Source organism: Engystomops pustulosus, chromosome 6, assembly GCF_040894005.1.
Source record: "Engystomops pustulosus chromosome 6, aEngPut4.maternal, whole genome shotgun sequence".
NCBI classification, from domain to species: domain Eukaryota; kingdom Metazoa; phylum Chordata; class Amphibia; order Anura; family Leptodactylidae; genus Engystomops; species Engystomops pustulosus.
This window is the reverse complement of record NC_092416.1, coordinates 100,171,546-100,194,514: the sequence shown is the minus strand read 5'-3', so window position 1 is coordinate 100,194,514 and position 22,969 is coordinate 100,171,546. Positions and strand designations below refer to the sequence as shown.

The following is a 22,969-nucleotide window of genomic DNA, read 5'->3' as shown; positions in this document are numbered from 1 at the left end:
TGTATGCATTTTATACTACTTGGTGGCACTCTGCATGCATTGCATACTACATGGCAGCACTCTATTTAATACTACATGGCGGCACTTTGTATGCATTTTATACTTCATTGCAGCACACTGTATTTTATACTACATGGCAGAACTCTGTATCTATTTTATACTACATGGTGGTATGCTGTATGTATTTGATACTACATTGATGTACACTGTATCTATTTTGTACTACATGGTGGTACTCGTTATGCATTTTATACTTCTTGGCGGCATGCTGTATGCATTTTATACTACATGGTGGCACATTGTATGCATTTTATATTACACGGCGGCAAGCTGTAAGCATTTTATATTAAATGGCTGCACGCTGTATACATTTTTTAATACATGGCGGCGCGCTGTATGCATTTTATACTACATGGCAGCGCACTGTATGCAGTTAATACTACATGACGGCACGCTGCATGCATTTTATACTACATGGTGGTATGCCATTTGCATTTTATATTACATGGCAGCATGCTGTATGCGTTTTGCATTGCTTTATTTTCACACCAAACCAATATGATGGATGACAATCCTTGAAATATTACATATATGGGGGGGGGGATCTCTCTGTGGCTTGCCTTAGGTAGCAAAAAGGCTTTGTTCACCCCTGACTCCGCCACCCCTGCTAGGATCTTCTCCCCCAGCACAGCAGCCCTCATTCCATTTAGGTGCAAGTTATCTGTGGAAAGCAGCTTGTACCACAATGAAAAGTCAGCCCAGTGCTCTACGAACCCAAATCCCTCTGCTCTACACCAGAATCTGAGCCATGCATTTAACTCCTTGAGCACCTACTGTCTGCACTGTGCAGCATCTGGCACAGGTAGAATTCCAGAGAATATTACCTTGGAGGTCCTTCCCTTAAGCTTTGAACCTAATTCTATAAAACTATTCTTCAGGCTCCGGTCATCCCCAGCCCCTTCAAGTAATTTATCCACCCTTTCCACCACATGCCCAACCCTGGCACCAGGGAGACAGCAAACCATTTTGGCCACAAATTATTCTATCCGTCTTCCTGATTATAGAGTCCCCTACAACCACTAGTTGCATTGGCTTACCTGCACTCCCATCCACCCTATTACTAGCTGGTCTGCTCCCCTGGTTGTTAGGGAGGCCAGGATCCGCTAGGCTGCCATTTCTGACACTGACGTCCTTACATCATTGAACATCCGAGCAAAATTGCTAAATTGTGCAGAGTCAGAATTAGGCTTTCTTCTCTTGGACCCCTTTCTACCCCCTCTCTTTGCAGTAAACCAGCTGACCACCTGGTCCTCCTGGCTTCCCCTCCACCCTCCACTTCTATCCCGCTTATTGCTTGCTCAGTGAGCAGCATAGTCCTCTCAAGATTGTCAATTGCTCGCAGACGTGCAGTATCCTCCTCCAGATCTGTAACACGATTTTCCAGTAGAAAAATATGGGCACGTCTGTCGCAGTGGTATTCACCATGGAATTCCTGCTCCAGCAGTGTATGCATACGGCAGAGTGTGCACTGGAGCATACCACCAATCTTGCTAGCCATATCATAGTTACAAAACTGTGAGGAGTGTCTAACGAAGAGATATAAAATAAGGATTACAGTTCTGTGGATTCCTCTCTTTTTCAAACTCTGCTTGTTTTAACTCCACTTATGTGCACAAGCCACTTAGAAACACAAGCCAAAATGAGCAAGCTCAAAACTGAGTTGCTTACCCTTAATATCAGCTGAGCAAACTAATTCCTCCTCCCAATTAGCAAGCCAGACAAAGAAAAGAAAAAAATGAGCAAGCCCAACATGCTGCACAAACCTGTACCACCAAACCAAAAAATGTTCCAATATTAAACAAAGGTACTAAAGGCATTTTAGGAGGAGAAAAAAAACAATTTTCAATTCTGACATAGATTTTTTAGCATTTAAAGTTTAAGTTACATGTTACTAATAATCTATGGGTCAGTAGTATGTTTATGTACTAACTGCATAATAAAAAGCCAATACATGTATGGTTTTGAGTAATGTGTTAATTTTATTGCAAGGGTTGTTAAATATGTTGCAATTAGAGATGAGCGAACATACTCGTCCGAGCTTGATGCTCGATCGAGCATTAGCGTACTCGTAACTGCTTGTTGCTCGGACGAGTATTTCGCCCGCTCGAGAAAATGGCAGCTCCCGCCGTTTTGCTTTTTGGCGGCCAGAAACAGAGCCAATCACAAGCCAGGAGACTCTGCACTCCACCCAGCATGACGTGGTACCCTTACACGTCGATAGCAGTGGTTGGCTGGCCAGATCAGGTGACCCTGGGATAGACTAGCCGCTGCTCGGATCATTCTCTGTCTGGATGCCGCTAGGGAGAGAGCTGCTGCTGGTCAGGGAAAGCGTTAGGGTGTTCTATTAGCTTACTGTTAGGCAGGAGTGATTCTACAACAACCCAACAGCCCTTCTTAGGGCTACAATAACGTTATACTTTTTTTTTTTATTTGCTTGTGGCTGGGCTTGCTGGCACTAGTAGTGCAGCTAGTACCATATTGTGAGGAATTAGCAGGGGGACTTGCTACCGTTGTGTTTAGCTCTTAGTGACACACATATCCACCTCAAACACCAAAGTGGGAAAATTTATTAGGGGTTTGATTTCAATTAGGCACAGTCTGCCAGTTTCTTTTTATTTTACGTTTATTTTTTTAATAACTCAGTGTCATCTCATCTTGCATAGTAGTGTGCTTTAATACTTGGCTAGAAAATAGCCATAGGAGAATCCAAACGGCTTACTTACGCCTACAGTAGCGTTATATATATTTGATTTCTGGTTGATCTGCTGGTGGCTGTCCTTGCTGCAGTGCATCTACTAGCAAATTGTGAGCAATTTGGAGTGAGACTTGCGACCACTGTGTTTTGCGCTTAGTGACGCACATATCCATCGCAAAGACCGAAGTGGGAAAATTTATTAGGGCCCGGGGTTGTATTTCAATTAGGCACAGTCTGCCATTTCCTTTTTTATTTTACGTTTATTTTTTTCATAACTCAGCGTCATCTCATCTGGCATAGTAGTGTGCTTTAATACTTGGCTAGAAAATAGCCATAGGAGAATCCAAACGGCTTACTTACGCCTACAGTAGCGTTATATATATTTGATTTCTGGTTGATCTGCTGGTGGCTGTAGTTGCTGCAGTGCATCTACTAGCAAATTGTGAGCAATTTGGAGTGAGACTTGCGACCACTGTGTTTTGCGCTTAGTGACGCACATATCCATCGCAAAGACCGAAGTGGGAAAATTTATTAGGGCCCGGGGTTGGATTTCAATTAGGCACAGTCTGCCATTTCCTTTTTTATTTTACGTTTATTTTTTTCATAACTCAGCGTCATCTCATCTGGCATAGTAGTGTGCTTTAATACTTGGCTAGAAAATAGCCATAGGAGAATCCAAACGGCTTACTTACGCCTACAGTAGCGTTATATATATTTGATTTCTGGTTGATCTGCTGGTGGCTGTAGTTGCTGCAGTGCATCTACTAGCAAATTGTGAGCAATTTGGAGTGAGACTTGCGACCACTGTGTTTTGCGCTTAGTGACGCACATATCCATCGCAAAGACCGAAGTGGGAAAATTTATTAGGGCCCGGGGTTGTATTTCAATTAGGCACAGTCTGCCATTTCCTTTTTTATTTTACGTTTATTTTTTTCATAACTCAGCGTCATCTCATCTGGCATAGTAGTGTGCTTTAATACTTGGCTAGAAAATAGCCATAGGAGAATCCAAACGGCTTACTTACGCCTACAGTAGCGTTATATATATTTGATTTCTGGTTGATCTGCTGGTGGCTGTAGTTGCTGCAGTGCATCTACTAGCAAATTGTGAGCAATTTGGAGTGAGACTTGCGACCACTGTGTTTTGCGCTTAGTGACGCACATATCCATCGCAAAGACCGAAGTGGGAAAATTTATTAGGGCCCGGGGTTGGATTTCAATTAGGCACAGTCTGCCATTTCCTTTTTTATTTTACGTTTATTTTTTTAATAACTCAGCGTCATCTCATCTGGCATAGCAGTGTGCTTTCATACTTGGCTAGAAAATAGCCATAGCAATAGGATAGCATCGTTTGGTTTTAAAAACTAAAAAACACACAAAAAAACAAAAAACACAAAAAAAAGTTAAAAAAAAAATTAAAGTTATAACTCTCATTTTCAAAATGTTTAACCCGAGGGCTAGGGGTAGAGGACGAGGGCGGGGACGTGGGCGTCCAACTACTGCAGGGGTCAGAGGCCGTGGTCCTGGGCGGGGTGAGACACCACCTGCTTATGAGGGAGCAGGGGAACGCCACAGAGCTACACTCCCTAGGTTCATGTCTGAAGTTACTGGGACTCGTGGTAGAGCACTGTTGAGGCCAGAACAGTGCGAACAGGTGATGTCGTGGATTGCCGACAATGCTTCGAGCTATTTGTCCACCAGTCAGTCTTCCACGCAGTCCACCCATGTCACCGAAATCGGCACTCCTCCAGCTCCTGCACCTCAGCCTCCTCCCCCCCAGTCTGCCCCCTCCCAGCAAAATTTGCCATTTGAACCGGCATACTCTGAGGAACTGTTTTCTGGACCCTTCCCACAGTCACAAACCACTTGTCCGGTTGCTGATGAGCAATTTTCCGATGCCCAGGTTTTCCACCAGTCGCAGTCTGTGGGTGATGATGACCTTGTTGACGTACTGGAAGAAGTGTGTAAAGAGGTGTCCGACGATGAGGAGACACGGTTGTCAGACAGTGGGGAAGTTGTTGTCAGGGCAGGAAGTCCGAGGGGGGAGCAGACTGAGGGATCGGAGGATGATGAGGTGACAGACCCAAGCTGGGTTGAGAGGCCGGGTGAACACAGTGCTTCTGAGACGGAGGAGAGTCCTCGACCAGAACAGGTTGGAAGAGGCAGTGGTGGGGCCAGACGGAGAGGCAGGGCCAGAGCTGGTGCATCAGCGCCAAATGTGTCAACTAGTGAAGCTCCCGTGGCGAGGGCTCCTGCGGCGAGGGCTAGATTTTCAGAAGTCTGGAGGTTCTTTAAGGAAACACCGGATGACCGACGGACTGTGGTGTGCCACATTTGCCAAACCAGGATCAGCAGGGGTTCCACCACTAATAGCTTAACTACCACCAGTATGCGCAGGCATATGAATGCTAAACACCCCACTCAGTGGCAACAAGCGCGTTCACCTCCGGCCGTGCACACCACTGCTCCTTCCCCTGTGTCAGCTGATAGTCAGCCCCCTGCCCAGGACCCTGCCACAAAAACCCCATCGTCACCTCCACGATCCTCCACAGCATCCACCAGCGTTCAGCTCTCCATACCCCAGACGCTGGAGCGGAAACGCAAATATAGTGCAACCCACCCGCACGCCCAAGCCCTTAAAGTGCACATCTCCAGATTGCTAAGCCTGGAGATGCTGCCGTATAGGCTAGTAGAGACCGAGGCCTTTCGCAGCCTCATGGCGGCGGCCGCCCCTCGGTATTCGGTCCCCAGCCGCCACTACTTTTCCCGATGTGCCGTCCCAGCCCTGCACCAGCACGTGTCAGACAACATAATCCGTGCCCTGACCAACGCCGTTTCTGACAAGGTCCACCTGACCACGGACACGTGGACGAGTGCTGCCGGGCAGGGCCACTATATATCGCTGACGGCACCTTGGTTTAACTTGGTGGAGGCTGGGACCGAGTCTGACCCTGCGGCTGGTCATATACTGCCGACGCCGAGGATTGCGGGGCCTACCTCGGTCCAGGTGTTTCAGGCCTACTATGCCTCCTCCTCCTCCCACCCCTCCTCCACCTCCTCCTCCGAACGACCATCCGTGGGCATGGCGCCATCAGTCGGTAGCTCTAGGCACAGCAGCAGTGCCGTCGCTAAGCGACAGCAGGCGGTGCTCAAACTGCTGAGCCTAGGCGATAAAAGGCACACCGCCCAAGAACTATTACAGGGCATCACGGCGCAGACTGATCTGTGGCTGGCACCGCTGAACCTGAAGCCAGGCATGGTTGTGTGTGACAACGGCCGTAACCTGGTGGCGGCTCTGCAACTCGGCAGACTGACACATGTGCCATGCCTGGCCCATGTGTTAAATCTGATAGTTTAGCGTTTCCTCAAGACATACCCCAATCTGTCTGATTTGCTCACGAAGGTGCGCCGCATCTGTGCGCATTTCAGGAAGTCCAGCACAGATGCTGCCACTCTCAGGGCAGCGCAGCGCCGCCTCCAACTGCCCGCTCACCGACTGTTGTGCGACGTGCCCACGAGGTGGAATTCAACACTGACCATGTTATCCAGAGTTTACCAGCAGCGCCGAGCGATTGTAGACTGCCAGATGTCAACTTCCACCAGAACTGGTAGTCAGGTCAGTCAGCTTCCTCAAGTCTACAATGAGGAGTGGACGTGGATGTCTGATATCTGTCAGGTGCTGAGTAACTTTGAGGAGTCAACACAGATGGTCAGTGGCGATGCCGCCATCATCAGCCTCACCATCCCGCTGCTTGGCCTGTTGAAAAACTCTCTGGTCAGCATGAAGTCGGAAGCTTTGCGCTCCTCACAAGAGACGGGGGAAGAAGATTCCCTTGTTGATAGCCAAAGCACCCTTAGGTCTGTTTCTCAGCGCATATCGGAGGAGGTGGAGGAGGATGAGGAGGAAGAGGAGGAGAATGTTGGCGAGACACAAGAGGGGACCATTGTTGAGTCCTTCACTGTTGAGCGTGTATGAGCAGAAGAAGAGGAGTTGGAGGAGTTGGAGGAGGAGGAAATGGACAGTCAGGCCAGTGAGGGGAGTGAATTCTTACGCGTTGGTAGTCTGGCGCATATGGCAGATTTCATGCTAGGCTGCCTATCCCGTGACCCTCGCGTTCAAAGAATTCATTCCAGCACCGATTACTGGGTGTTCACTCTCCTGGACCCACGGTACAAGCAAAATCTTTCCACTCTCATCCCTGGAGAGGAAAGGAGTGTGAGAATGCATGAATACCAGCAGGCCCTGGTGCACAAGCTGAAACAGTATTTCCCTTCTGACAGCGCTAGCGGCAGAGTGCGTAGTTCTGCGGGACAAGTAACGAGGGAGAGTAGGCGAGCAGGCAGCTTGTCCAGCACTGGCAAGGGTACGCTTTACAAGGCTTTTGCCAGCTTTATGTCACCCCAGCAAGACACTGTCACCTGTCCCCAGTCTCGGCAGAGTAGGGCTGATCTTTACAGAAAGATGGTGAGGGAGTACGTAGCTGACCATACCATCGTCCTAAATGATCACACAGCTCCCTACAACTACTGGGTTTCAAAGCTGGACATGTGGCACGAACTGGCGCTGTACGCCTTGGAGGTTCTTGCCTGCCCTGCCGCTAGCGTCTTGTCCGAGCGGGTTTTCAGTGCAGCTGGTGGCATCATCACCGATAAGCGTACACGCCTGTCGACTGGCAGCGCTGACAGGCTGACGCTTATCAAGATGAATAAAGCCTGGATTTCTCCTAATTTCCAATCTCCACCAGGTGAAGGAGGCTCAACCTGAATAATTTATCCACTCCTCCTCCTCCTCATTTTCCTCTTTCTCCTCCTCTTTGTACAGTAAAGCAGAGGAAACTGGCTATTTTTTGACAGGGCCCACTGGCTCTAGCTATAGTACTTTATGCATTTAATTTTTATGGAGGGCCACCGACCCGGTCCTCTGTTTTAAACAATTTTTGGGAGTGCCACATACAGGCACTCAATCTATTCAATTTTTCTGGAGGGCCACCTACCTGCTCCTCTGGTTTGAAAACTTTTTTGGACTGCCACATACAGGCACTCAATCTATTCCATTTTTCTGGAGGGCCACCTACCTGCTCCTCTGGTTTGAAAACCTTTTTGGACTGCCACATACAGGCACTCAATCTATTCCATTTTTCTGGAGGGCCACCTACCTGCTCCTCTGGTTTGAAAACTTTTTTGGACTGCCACATACAGGCACTCAATCTATTCCATTTTTCTGGAGGGCCACCTACCTGCTCCTCTGGTTGGAAAACTTTTTTGGACTGCCACATACAGGCACTCAATCTATTCCATTTTTCTGGAGGGCCACCTACCTGCTCCTCTGGTTTGAAAACTTTTTTGGACTGCCACATACAGGCACTATCCAAATTGAATTGTCTCCATAGCAGCCTCCACACGTTGTCTCCATTGCTACCTCCAAAAGTCGTCCATATAGCTGCCTCCATACATCGTCCCTTTATCAAACGAGGTGTGTCAGGCCGAAATTTGGGTTGTTTTCATGGATTCCACATCAAAGTTGTTAACTTTGTCGCCACCCTGCTGTGTTATCCACAAAATACACTGGCAAACTTTTACCATTTACGGATATTATTTCAGCGCTTCTTGCGCATCTGTTTACTTTCCCCTCACCCGCCATATCCTAAACTTATAAGAACGCTACTACACTTGATCTTATACAAAAGGTTCTTAGAAGTGCTGTTTGGGGAGTAGCCTAGAGACAGGGGCTTGGATTGGCGAAAGCTCGCCTGGCAGCGGAGCGCCAGCTCCATGCCAAGAACCAACTAACATAGTTTTAACTGCAGCACCTTTAATCTACTAGTAGTTCACTGCCTCCATACATGGCCGCCTTATCAAACGTGCTGTGTCAGGCAGAATTTTGGGTTGTTTTCATGGCTTCCACAACAAACTTGTTAACTTTGTCGCCACCCTGCTGTGTAATCCTCAAAATATACTGGCAAACTTTTACCATTTACGGATATTATTTCAGCGCTTCTTGCGCATCTGTTTACATTCCCCTCACCCGCCATATTCCAAACTTATAAGAACGCTACTACACTTAACTTGGTGCAGGCTGGGACCGAGTCTGACCCTGGGGCTGGTCATATACTGCCGACGCAGAGGATTGCGGGGCCTACCTCGGTCCAGGTGTTTCAGGCCTACTATGCCTCCTCCTCCTCCCACCCCTCCTCCACCTCCTCCTCCTCCGAATTACCATCCGTGGGCATGGCGCCATCAGTCGGTAGCTCTAGGCACAGCAGCAGTGCCGTCGCTAAGCGACAGCAGGCGGTGCTCAAACTGCTGAGCCTAGGTGATAAAAGGCACACCGCCCAAGAGCTATTACAGGGCATTCCACATCAAAGTTGTTAACTTTGTCGCCACCCTGCTGTGTTATCCACAAAATACACTGGCAAACTTTTACCATTTACGGATATTATTTCAGCGCTTCTTGCGCATCTGTTTACATTCCCCTCACCCGCCATATCCTAAACTTATAAGAACGCTACTACACTTGATCTTATACAAAAGGTTCTTAGAAGTGCTGTTTGGGGAGTAGCCTAGAGACAGGGGCTTGGATTGGCGAAAGCTCGCCTGGCAGCGGAGCGCCAGCTCCATGCCAAGAACCAACTAACATAGTTTTAACTGCAGCACCTTTAATCTACTACTAGTTCACTGCCTCCATACATGGCCGCCTTATCAAACGTGCTGTGTCAGGCAGAATTTTGGGTTGTTTTCATGGCTTCCACAACAAACTTGTTAACTTTGTCGCCACCCTGCTGTGTAATCCTCAAAATATACTGGCAAACTTTTACCATTTACGGATATTATTTCAGCGCTTCTTGCGCATCTGTTTACATTCCCCTCACCCGCCATATTCCAAACTTATAAGAACGCTACTACACTTAACTTGGTGCAGGCTGGGACCGAGTCTGACCCTGGGGCTGGTCATATACTGCCGACGCAGAGGATTGCGGGGCCTACCTCGGTCCAGGTGTTTCAGGCCTACTATGCCTCCTCCTCCTCCCACCCCTCCTCCACCTCCTCCTCCTCCGAATTACCATCCGTGGGCATGGCGCCATCAGTCGGTAGCTCTAGGCACAGCAGCAGTGCCGTCGCTAAGCGACAGCAGGCGGTGCTCAAACTGCTGAGCCTAGGTGATAAAAGGCACACCGCCCAAGAGCTATTACAGGGCATTCCACATCAAAGTTGTTAACTTTGTCGCCACCCTGCTGTGTTATCCACAAAATACACTGGCAAACTTTTACCATTTACGGATATTATTTCAGCGCTTCTTGCGCATCTGTTTACATTCCCCTCACCCGCCATATCCTAAACTTATAAGAACGCTACTACACTTGATCTTATACAAAAGGTTCTTAGAAGTGCTGTTTGGGGAGTAGCCTAGAGACAGGGGCTTGGATTGGCGAAAGCTCGCCTGGCAGCGGAGCGCCAGCTCCATGCCAAGAACCAACTAACATAGTTTTAACTGCAGCACCTTTAATCTACTACTAGTTCACTGCCTCCATACATGGTCCCCTTATCAAACGAGCTATGTCAGGCAGAATTTTGGATTGTTTTCATGGCTTCCATGTTAACTTTGTCGCCACCCTGCTGTGTAATCCACAAAATATACTGGCAAACTTTTATCATGTACCGATATTATTTGAGCGCTTCTTGCTCACCTCCTTTGGTTCCTCTCTGCCACCCATTGGTTTGAAGCCTGAGTCCATTTAGGGTATGTCGCCATGCCACTCTCTAGCCTGCCGCTGCTGCGCTGCCTCTGCATGCCGTCCCCTATAGTGTCAGGGTCAATTATTGGATGTTTTAGATGCTATCTAGCTTCATTCTGTCACTCTGTCATGGCCATGCTGTTGCCCATAATTTTGGCATAATGGTGCGATTAAGCAGCCTCAGAGGCATCCATGCATGCTGCCCCTGCTGTTTCCTGTCCATTTCCGTGGTGTTTCCATCCTTTTCTGAGGTTCCCAGGTGTTTGGCCAAGCTTCCCTGTGCAGAGCCTTGGTCCCCTTGAAAAATGCTCGAGTCTCCCATTGACTTCAATGGGGCTCGTTACTCGAAACGAGCACTCGAGCATCGGGAAAAGTTCGTCTCGAATAACGAGTACCCGAGCATTTTAGTGCTCGCTCATCTCTAGTTGCAATTCCAAATATATATGTTTTTCATTATTATTATATCATTTTTCCGCTAATGGATTTTGCAGGAGGCAGACAGATGAAACCCTCTTTTTATGGCTCTTGTTTAGCTCTTGAGATGGTGCTATAAACGCAACATAATAGTATGTCATGTCTCAGTAAAACCCTCTGGAACATGATGTACTAAACTTGAACGTGTTGGGACAGAGTTAAAGACTGCTATAGCAAGGAAGAAATATATTGTGTGAATATTCACAACAGATTTGCACAAATACTTAGATGAGTAAATGGGATGTTTCAGAATATCATGGATGCCAAAGAGTAACACTGAAGAATAAAGCAGAATGGTTGATTTGTTTTCTTTTATCAGTGAGAAACTTGTAAAGTCCTAGATTAAGTATCATCAAGCATTTTCTGCTTCCTGACACTTCCTTGTCCTATGTTTAGTGCCATTCAATCACTGAGGATCTGATGAGTGTGCATCAGATAATTTGCTACAAATTTGCCATCTGACAATCCAATAGATGTAACTGTTTTATGTAGCTGATTCTTTTGTAAAGCAACCGTCCTGTTTTGAATTGCTTTGAATTATGTTTACAGAAAAAAGGAAATATCAGATCCGCTCTTCAACACAAATTTTTGTATTACCGTATATACTCGTGTATAAGCTGAGTTTTTCAGCACATAAAATGTTCTGAAAAACATCCCCTCGGCTTATACACAAATCAATAAAGTGTCAAGAGTCAAAAAATAAGTAAAAAATTACTTAAAAAATAATAAACTTATATACTCGCCCTCCAGTGTCCCCGATGTGCAGCGCTGCTCCCCCATTGTCCGTGCGGCTCGTCTTCAGGCTTCCGCGTCCGTCTTCTTTCTTCAGTTGGGCGCCGCCATGTTTTTCCCCTGAGTGGCGCCTAGTATGACGTCAGCAACGTCGCGTCATACTATGCTGGGGGGGGGGGGGCAGGCTGTATACTACTGGGGGCAGGCTGTATACTACTGGGGGCAAGCTGTATACTATAGGGAGCAGGCTGGGCTGGCTGTATACTACTGGGGGCAGGCTGGGCTGGCTGTATACTGCTGGGGGCAAGCTGGGCTGGCTGTATACTGCAGGGAGCAGGCTGTATACTACAGGGGGTAGCCTGTATACTATAGGGGTCTCGGCTTATACTCGAGTATATACGGGGTAACTGCATTTTTATAGATTTTTTTTTCCAATTAACAAAATAAACAATACTTAACAAAAGTCAGTTGTGAGTCAAACTTACTTGTAAAGTGACAATGCAGTGCGCCTTCAACACTTACCTAAAAAGGAGGGCTTTTATATTTAGCCAATATCCTATATATGACTCCAAAAATCCAATATAGCACATATTTAATTAACTTCAAATCAAGATCAAGTAGTGATCATAAAATTTTGTTACCATTAGGGAATGTTATAAATATATTTACATTTGCATATTAATAGTAACATCAGCACATACTGCCTAAGACATAATGTACCATCAACCATAAAGTGCTAAGACATTTATCACTGAATTACATATCTAGATCAATTAACAGACAATAAGTGTCCACTGTTTGCGACTCAAGTGTCATTGGTGACGGCAGGATTTGCAGCTGGTATTGTGTAAACAGGGGTACCGCACTCCAAAATTCAAGGTTTTGCTTTGGTCGGGTTCTCAACCCAAGTCTCAAGAGGAAAGGAACATAGCAAAAAGATTCACAAAGGGTGTGTGATATGTTCCTTTCCTCTTGGGATTCACATCTAGTTGAAAATAAAAGCAGTTACCGTATATACTTGAGTATAAGCCGACCCGAGTATAAGCCGAGACCCCTAATTTTAACACACAAAAACTGGCAAAACCTATTGACTCGAGTATAATCCGAGGGTGGGAAATGCTTTGGTCACAGCCTCCCCAGTATATAGCCTGCCAGCCCCTGTAGTATACAGCCAGACCCCAGTAGTATATAGCCTGCCAGACCCCTGTAGTATATAGCTTGCCAGCCCCTGTAATATATAGCCAGCCGGCCCCCTTTAGTATATAGCCAGCCGGCCCCCTTTAGTACATAGCCAGCCGGCCCCATGTAGTATATAGCCAGCCGGCCCCATGTAGTATATAGCCAGCCGGCCTCATGTAGTATATAGCCAGCCGGCCCCATGTAGTATATAGCCAGCCGGCCCCATGTAGTATATAGCAAGCCGGCCCCCTGTAGTATATAGCGAGCCAGCCCCCTGTAGTATATAACCTTCCCGCCCTCTGTAGTATCTGGCCTGCCAGCCACCTGTAGTATATAACCAGCCCCCTGTAGTAGATAGCTTGCCAGCCCCTGTACTTTATAGCCTGCCAGCCCCCTGTATTATACACCCAGCCCTAAAAAATATAAACTCAGTAATAACCATTCCGACGACCGGGCAGCTCCTCTTCCATCTTCATGTTCAGGGCAGGTCCACGACAGCTCCGTCTGCAACGCCTCTTCTTTCTTCCTGCCAGCGGCAGGTCTGCAACATCTCCCTGCACACAGCCCAGCCAGCCCACCCTGGGATGTCAGCAGTGGCTTAAGATGGAAGAGGACTGCCTGGGCAGTCGGAATGGTGAGTACTAAGCTTATCTTTTTTTTTTCTATATACCTGAGTATAAGCCGAGTGGGGAATTTTCAAAAAAATTGTGCTGAAAAACTCGGCTTATACTAGAGTATATACGGTAAACAAAAAGTTGAATTTTTATCTATAGCTTGGAATCTCAACTATGAATTTAACTACCCATATGCTTACGTAAAACACAGAATTCTAGAAAGGATATTTTATACTCTATATATTTGGATAAAAGCTGGTCCCTTTTTAGATTACAAGAGTCATTTACAAAAAAAAGTGTCTGTCTTAGAAATCAGGCAAATAGAGAATGAAATGTGACACAAATTCCATGAACTATGAGCAAAGAGAAAAGTGCTTATAAGAACTAAGCTCCACATACAACATCTCTTGTCTACCAGAGCCACATTGCTGTGTCTATAAGCAAAATTATGCCTCTTGGGTAATGCATCCACTATGGTGGAGAGTGTATAAGTCTATACATTGTGAGATAGTGATGGGGAAAGTTGTTGAGGGCAGATATATTTCCGATAGATTTCTTTCTTATGTCTTAGAGTACAGGAAGGTTGTTGTTTGTAGTGGAAGGCAGAGACTTTCCAAGGCTGGCTTTTGTTAAAAGCCAGTATAAAGGGGCACTGCAACTGGGCTGGGAAAAGAGTGGGTGGGTTTCTTAATCCCTGGTCCATCTCAGTCTTTTGGACCACATGTCTGTGCAATCAGCTACACCTGCAGCAGGTGCATAAAAAGGTGCAGACTGTGGGTCTCTCTGTCCTGAAGCTGACTGCAGAGCATTGCATCTGAGGGCTGAGACCACAAAGTCTGAAAACGTGGCTGTGAGTTTTGCCTGCCCAGAGCCTGGCAGTAAGGTATCTGGTATAGTCAAGATTGACTGTATTTAGCTAGTGCTCAGACGAATAGATTCTTGTTTTCTCTTTATGCCGAAGGCTGTATTTTTGTTTGCTTTATTTTAAAAATGCTTTAAATGTTAAAGACCTTTTTCTACAGCTGCCAAAGCTAATCCTCCACCACATGTATTCTCTAAATATTTTTATACCAAGTCTAAACTACATTTGGGTACAAAATGTAGTCCACTGAAGGACTATATAAGAAAGGTTTTCTTATAAAGGTGCTTAATTGGGCACTCCATATAATATGGAATTTTATACTAATAGTGCTGCATATAATTTTGTGCTGTTTAAAGAGCTGCTAGGCTACTAATAGATTTTGTTGTCATTGATAGCTGAGAAAGTGCAGATAGAAAACCGAGCCTACTCATTTGGCTTACAGTGTATGAGCAGTTTCCTCATATGGGCAGTGAGGGAATACTGTAAAATCAAATTGCGATGTCAGGATTTAGTACAACAGGTCAAAGAGATATGCAACTTGAACACATTTGACTTTACAGATAATTTTTTTGGAAAAGCCAATCTTCTGCCAAAGTCTGTAGTGGATCAGGCAAAATGGAGAAATTCTTTCTACATATTTCTAAAAAAATTGTAACTGTAATGGTGTTTTCCTTCTAATGATCTAGTTGCATGACGAGATTGTAGTGTCCTCTATCCCTCACAGCGAAGAATGCCACAAAAACACCCATGGGTTTTCCTACTAATTGGCACCAATAAATTTTATTTTGTAGATATGGAAATTTATTTTGTGATAATCAAAATAGAGATTAAGTTTCAATAGAATGAAATAAGGTCTATTTGACTTGCTTCAGCGTTGCTTTGGACTGTTGGAGAAGTGCAAATCTGTCCATTATATTTTAGTAGTTATGTAGTAGGATTGTAAAAAGATATATGTCCATTAAGCTAAAGGCGTATTCCAGGATTCAGCATAATTCATATGCAAATGGGACCTGTGGACATACACAATAATGAAGAATTAAAATGCTACTTCTCCATTCGTCCGAATGGAGAAGACACGCTGGTCACACGTGTGTCACGCTGGTCACATGTCCACATCACATGTCCTGTAGCTGCCTAGGAAGGTCATGTGATCACCACTACGCTTGACTGTAGTTGGTTGGTTGCAGTGTATCGAGTATGGCCAGTGTTTTGCTGATGGCAGTTACACATTATTACTATGGTAACAGAGACCTGTTAGATCATCACGCATAAGAAATAGGAGAACTTACTGAGAACTAAACAATCTTGGGGCAAACCTATGCCCCCAAAACAGAGTGTCATACAGGAATAGTGGTATAATAGTGATTTTATAATACTGTATGTACTCCGATATAAGCCAACCCGAGTATAAGCTGAGGCACCTAACTTTACCACTCGGAAAACCTCATTGGTCACAGCCTTCTCCAGTAATGAAATGCCCAGCAGCCTCCCCACTAACAAAATGCCAAGCAGCCTCACCACTAATTAAATGCCCAGCAGCCTCACCCAACGAATGAAATGCCCAGCAGCCTCACCCAACGAATGAAATGCCCAGCAGCCTTACCCAACGAATGAAATGCCCAGCAGCCTCACCCAACGAATGAAATGCCCAGCAGCCTCCCCTAGTAATTAAAAACTTCTCTTCCCTCTTGTCTCCATTCACTCTTGTTTATATGATGCCATAATCTTTCAAAGAGCTTTATAAATTATAGAGAACATATACAAATAAAATAATACATTACCGAGTACAGTCATATGTCATATGTATATAATGCATTCCGTCTGCCAAACAGCCGCTCCAGATCTGTAATAGTTGATATAGTTTCGGTGTGGCTGTTTGACAGACGGGACATCCATGCATTTTATGTTTCTATATAATGCAAGGACTGGCATTCACTGCACTGTGGGTAGTCCCTGGAATCGGGGCAAGATACGACCAATTCCAAGGGCTTCACATCTTCATGTGCATGAGCAGAAAGCTTTCAGGAGAAGAGGAGCTGCCGGGGCGAAGAGGACCTGCGACTAACATCAGATTGTTAGTATATGAGTTTATTTTTTTTTTCCATATACTTGTGTATAAGCCGGGTGGGCTTATACTCAAGTATATATGGTAATATTAGTGGTTCTACTCACTTTTAAAAAGTTGATAAAAGTTTACCTGGCTCCCTGCCAACAAAATGCACTAAGTCACAGTGGTGTTGGAGCCCCTGCTGACATCACCATCATCTTATCTGCTAGATATTTCTCCTTCCTTTATCCCCTCCTCAAATGCAGAAATTAGCTGACAGCGATTTGCTTGGATCACAGTGTTAACTAATGCTACATGAGGGAGAGAATAGTAGAGAGAATAATATGGAGGAATTACAAAGGAGATGATAATGCTGATGATTGTAGCCGCCCCTGTAACTCAATGCAGTTTACATGCAAAGAGCCAGGTATACTTTTAAATGTGAGTGGAACCATTTATGTTAATGAATGGCTCCAGCAGCCTTTTTAATGCTTATTCCTTATCTGCTTTTATAATTAAGTGAACACTTAATTAAGTGTTCACTTAAGGCTCCACCTGCAATCACAGGTAAATAAATATAGATCGATAGTTGCATTTGATTCTGCTCTTCTATTTTATATATTACCCACAGGGACCCTCAAACAGTAAGAATCATGGGGCCCAAAGCAGGAGCTACAATCTCATCAATGACAATTCAACCTTATTGGCGCCTGCTTGCTCCTCATGTAGTTCCACGCCGCTCAGGACGTGGCACTTTAAAACTGTGCTGAGCATGGTCCAACCTGGGCTCCTTGAGACTGCATGAGGAGTGAGAAGGTGCCAAAAAGGTTGAATTGTCATTGGTGATATTGGAGCTCCTGCTATGGGCCCCATGATTCTTCCTGTTTGGGAATCCCTAGAGGGAATTTATAAAAAAGAAGAGTAAAATAGAATAAAGCTGTATTTATCCCAAAGGGGAATTATTTTGTTGATTGCAGCTTCAGGGGTCATATTTTAGAGAGTAAGAATAAAGAATCAGTACAGCACAGTAAATAGTAAGTAAAAGGTGCATTAAAAATGAACAGTACAAAAATAAACAGTACATTACAATAATAATTGTAATATATATTATCCCTCCAGTCCGGCGTCACTAGCAGTCGGACCAGCCTACAGCGATGCATAGACCATCCTCCTTCTTTCCTGCACAGTTCTCTCCCTCCACGAATGCAGCCTGCCGGTGACGTCAGACAGACACAATCGACCAGGCATACTAAGAGAATAGGGTGTGCATATATTAAAAGATGCCAGAGCCCAGAGGCACTCTGGTGACATAGCTGGAGCGCCTCTGGCTGATTTACATATTTTTATAAAATTGTTTTTAGAAGAATCCAGCCATACCTGAACTTGACAAAAATCATCCCCTAGGAAACAGGACGAGCAAGTTATTGAAGAAGTCTACCATCAGTAAATCTGATGGTAGATGTCCTTTAATATCTCACCAAATTAATTCTATTGTTTATATAATGAAAAATGATACAATTTACCAATATACTTTCTGTATCAATTACAGGCGGTTTTCTACATCTCTGCTTCCAGTCATTCTACAGAAAGCTTCTAGATTTACTACCAATAGACAAATATCTGACCATGGTTAAGCAGGTACACGGTTTGTTGGTTTCTAGGAGACTAAAAGAGTAGTTAGAGCTGTGGGTTATAATAGGCTGTGCACCTGTGTGACCATGGTCAGATTTCTGTCCAATGATAATAAACACAGATGGTTTCTATAGAAGAACAGCAAGCAGAGATCCAGAAAACAGAGGAATTTATACAGAATGTATATTGGAAATTTGTTTAACTTTTTATTATTCAAACAATATCAATTACTTGCTGAAAAGAGAAAACCCCTTTAAGTGTGGTTCTACTATAGGATCTCTTGTTATAATTTCCGGCTTATCCTGAAGCCCTTCTGAAAAGTTCAGGCCCTCTGCCATCTGCTTGTTCATGTCAGGAGACTTGCTCTGTTTTTGTTACCTAGCCCCATTATTTTCTTCGGTCTGTTCCAAACTCCCTTTATGTCATTCATTTCAAATTAGGTTTCTAATTTCTTTCCATAGGCTTTCTCTGTCTCTCTTATAATTCAAATCTCCTTTCTTTCTTTCAGAATGTGTACTTTGACAGGGCAAACAACAATAAGCTAGAAATAACTTACTGCTTCAATTTTCTATGCTGGCACTTTAAATAAGTAGGTTTTGGCTGCAGTCCATGTTGTAACTAACTCCTGAGGCAGTCTATTCCATAGATTCACAACTCTTATAGTAAAGAAACCTTATTTCCGCTGAAGCACAGAGATAGTGACACCTTGACTTTATAGGTGATTTAACATGGAACGATACCCTAATTTTTTTGTGCCATTTATATATACTTTTTTTTAAAATTTTTTTGTTTTTGCATGTAATGACTTAAAAGTCTTCATCCAAAATTCCAATGTGATTGAGGTCCGGAGGATATATTATAAATTCCTGCAAGACTATTTTGTATGTAAGAAAAACTTTTAGATGTCTTTAGGAGAACATTAACATCCTAGCCAAAGTCCTCGCATGTAGATTCAATTCTGTTATCCTATCAATTATAGGCCCTTATCAGAACGATTTCATACCAGGTAAATCCACTTGTAATCTGCGCAGGCTTTTTCTGAACCTACAGGCGGTCCACCATAATGCTTGGCTTCCCTAAGGAGAGCTCTTTCCCATGGACTCTGTCCTTATTAATGGATTCCTCTCCACGCAGTTTTTGCTGGCTAGGGGTATAAGCAAGGTCTACCCCCTCTTCACCCTTCTGTATGCCTTGCCATGGAACAGTTGGCCATAAAACTTAAGTGCTTGCACTTAAGTGTACCTAAAATCCTGTACGTTCTGCTCTAGTACCCAGTGTCACTTTTTTCAGAAACTTCATAGTCATATAACCCTTTTATTTCTTGGGGGGGGGGGGAGATTGCTGTTTCATTCCTGTGGAGAGGGTTATGGGTCTTTCTAATTTTATACTATTAATAGCAGCTTAGTTATCTCACTTCTTTCGGTTGTTCCACTTTGAGAAACCTCGCACCATGGCACTTCGTATCGGCCCACATTTAAGTCTACATACTTCACCTAAGCATTTCCTATTTGGTGGGGGGGTAGGTGTCAGGACCAGGGGGTTATCTCCCTTGTTGCGCCAGATCCTTCTGTTATGGTCAACAGTATGCTGTTACTTTTATGCCACTGGTTTTGACAAGTATACTTGGTGCCTAATGGAGCTAGCTGGACGGCCAAATGGGGGACATGCCACGGCTTACCAAACTCCCTCTACCTGCTGTACCTCCAACTTCACCATTTCATAAAAATGCAATTCCCGGATGACCAGTTGCTAGGGAACTTCTTTCCCATTCGCCCATCCTCCTAGAAGACCCGGGTAAAGCCCTTAACACCTGGCTGTATAGCAAGTTACTGTCCACTCACACCAAATGAGTACACAATCCAGCGAGGGCACGCTGGAAGAAAGACCATGGTTTCCTTATCAAAACCGTGTATTGTGCTAGGAAAACAGTTGTTAGATTCTGTTATCTCCCCTCTCGCCATGACTGGATCAAGGCAGTTAAAAATACTCTCACACTCAAAAAGTGGTTATTTATCCAAAAGAAAGAGGGATAGGAGGTTCCATGTTATCTGGGACAAGTGGCTTGCATCACCTTCTAATGCTATTCCTCAAATTCCATCCTAGTTACATAATCTATGACATATATAGGTATTTTTTGCCCTTATCAGATTGTATTAGGGGTGGCCCTGGGGTCAGGACATAGTTCAGGCACGTTGTTAGGTACTTTGTTTTGCTCGTATTCAAACCTGCTTGTTGTTGTCAGAGTTTGTACTAAGAATTTGACTATATTGCCATACAGTATACTATGCACATATATGCTTACAAATATGATGGACATTCCTGTATGTTTTTTCCTATGGACATGATCCTTTTTTGGTAGCGGACCAAATATGCATGTGTTCACCATCTATGCGCTTTGTTTACTCTATACATTGTAGCTCCAAAGTGACCTTAAAACATTTATTGTTGATTCTTGAAAAAAAAAACTTACCCTTATGTGTGACACGCTGAAATATGTATGCATTTTCCCCAGTTGTAAAGAACTTGAAATATGAACAGTTTGAATCTGGAAGAGAAAAGATACTAAAGTTATCAGGATGGTTAAAATATTGATAAACATAAGCTTAATTTCTATACTGTGCTATTGTCTCCTTTTTGTATTTTTAAGGCATTTTCTTGTATATCTTATTGACTCTGAGTAATTTAGTAAAGGCTCACGTCCAGTAAATACAAGCATGACACAGTAGGGCAGTGATGGCGAACCTTATACATACTGAGTGCCCAAACTACGACCATAATCCACTTATTTCCCGTGAAGTGCCAGCGTGGCATTTTAAGCAGTAACTTATTGCTTCCTGTTCTTCCACAATATTCAATTGTATCGAACCCTGAGGCCACCAATACAGTTGAAAGGAGGGCAAATTCTGAGTCTTGTTGTAGCTTCTTTCCAGGGTCACCCTGTACAGGCGAAGGGGACGATACAGCAGGAGGACGCAGGAGCATGATGCACTTCTGTCAACACCTTTTCACTTTTCCCGCAGTTCAAAAAAGCCAATAAAGTGTCACTTTAAAATAGCATCTCTAAAGTTGCCTTGGACTGCAGGAAAATTCAGTGGATTTGGTCCTGTTTGGTGTCCTGGGGTCGATGGCCTGAGTGCCTGCAGAAAGGGCTCCGAGTGCCACCTATGGCACCCGTGCCATAGCTTCGTTACCACTGCAGTAAGGCAACAGGACAAACACTTCAATTCTGTTTTTTGTACTTTCAAGGCCTTGTAAATCAATTTTTAGCTTTAGCTCAAAAGCAATACCAAACAGCAACAAAATCTCCATGTGTGTTTTCAGCCAAAATATGGCTATGAACATAGTGTTTTTAGGACATAAAGTCAACAGGATTTTTCTCTAGGATTACACCAAAACTTCAATAAAAAAATTAGGCTGCACTCAACCAGGGTCCCAAATTTATCAAAAATGGTGCAAACTGCTTTTATGGAGCGTGCCTCACTCATCTGAAGGTTGCGCCAGATAATTGAATTGTGGCACACGTTGTTCAATTATCTTGCTCTGCTATGGAAAGTGTAAACCCTTTTGATGCACTTTCATTATACAGTGTGCACCAAACAATAGTCCCAGTAATAAATGTGTCTCAAACTCTGACTGAACACTACCATGCCCCTTCAAGTGCACAGTTTTCTAAAGTGTTGGACAAAGTGCAAACGTGTCACGAAAGTGGTGCAAACACTTTAATAAATGTCCAAACTCCAAAGGCGTTCTTTTCAATGCAAACTTAGACAAAAAAACTGACTAGACACAATGATATATCTTGACCAATGTGTTTTGAAATGGAGTCTCTCTATTTGGTATTTTTGAATCAAGTTCAGAGGTTGCGTTATCAGAGAGCAGCTTTTGTGAAATGGCAACTGGCAATATTATCTAGGGTAAGCATGTACTATTATAGCGGAACATTTTCTAGATGTTTTGGCCATTCATATATTGGAATGTTATATTGTTACCATACCCTCATTTACTGTATTAATGAATAATCGATAGGTATAATGCCTATATGTATATATATGTATATATCTTTTTGATAACCATTTCTTTTATGAGGATCTAGGATCTGTATTTGTATATATTTTTAATTCAACCATTGTTTTTATATTGTGTGTTTCAAGACTACACTTCAGGTTTTTTGCATACTGATTTTCAGGTGTATTTATCAAGGAAGTGGACTTTGTGGATCTATATATGATAACCGTAAACGGTGGTTGGGAGCCATGATTAAGATGCATAGTGCATTCATAGTATCATAGTATATAAGGCTGGAAAAAGACACAAGTCCATCAAGTCCAACCTTCAAGAATTGTTTTATCCCCATAACACGTGATATTTTTGCTCTCCAGAAAGGCATCCAGGCCTCTCTTGAACATGTACATAGATTCCGCCATAACAAACTCCTGCGGCAGAGAGTTCCATAGTCTCACTGCTCTTACAGTAAAGAACCAAAACATGAGCTGCTGTAAGTCATTTATATAGGATTTTTATGGAGCTGGAATAAACTGATTTTAAACCCTTTAGGACCCAGATCATTTTCACCTTAAGGGTACAGTCCGATTTTTCCATGTGTCACTATATGGGGTTATAACTTTAGAACACTTTAACTTACCAAGTTGATTTTTAGATTGTTTTTTTTAATGACAGATTTTTCACCTTAGAAGTATATTTTGGTTGAAATATTTTTCCTTTATTTATGAAAATTGTTAAATTTGGTGAAAATTGTGAAAAATTATCGATTTTTATCATTTCCAAATGTTATGTTTTTTATATTATTTTATTAGTATGTTAGAAGGCGTAGAAATTAATCAGCAATTTTCCTGATTTTTAAGAAAATTTAAGATTCGATTATTTTAGAGGCCTATTCATATTTTATAGGGGTTTTAAAAATTCTATTTATTAGATACTACAC

General features: G+C 43.7%; 1 protein-coding gene across 1 annotated transcript in view; it reads right to left on the bottom strand.

Moving 5' to 3' along the window:
• CACNG6 (calcium voltage-gated channel auxiliary subunit gamma 6) overlaps window positions 1–22,969 on the bottom strand; it is a 216,419-nt gene that overhangs the window by 57,299 nt on the left and 136,151 nt on the right. Inside the window, exon 2 of the mRNA XM_072110478.1 lies at window positions 20,498–20,572. Within this exon, the coding sequence (XP_071966579.1) occupies window positions 20,498–20,572 (75 nt within the window). The remainder of the gene's footprint in view (window positions 1–20,497; window positions 20,573–22,969) is intronic.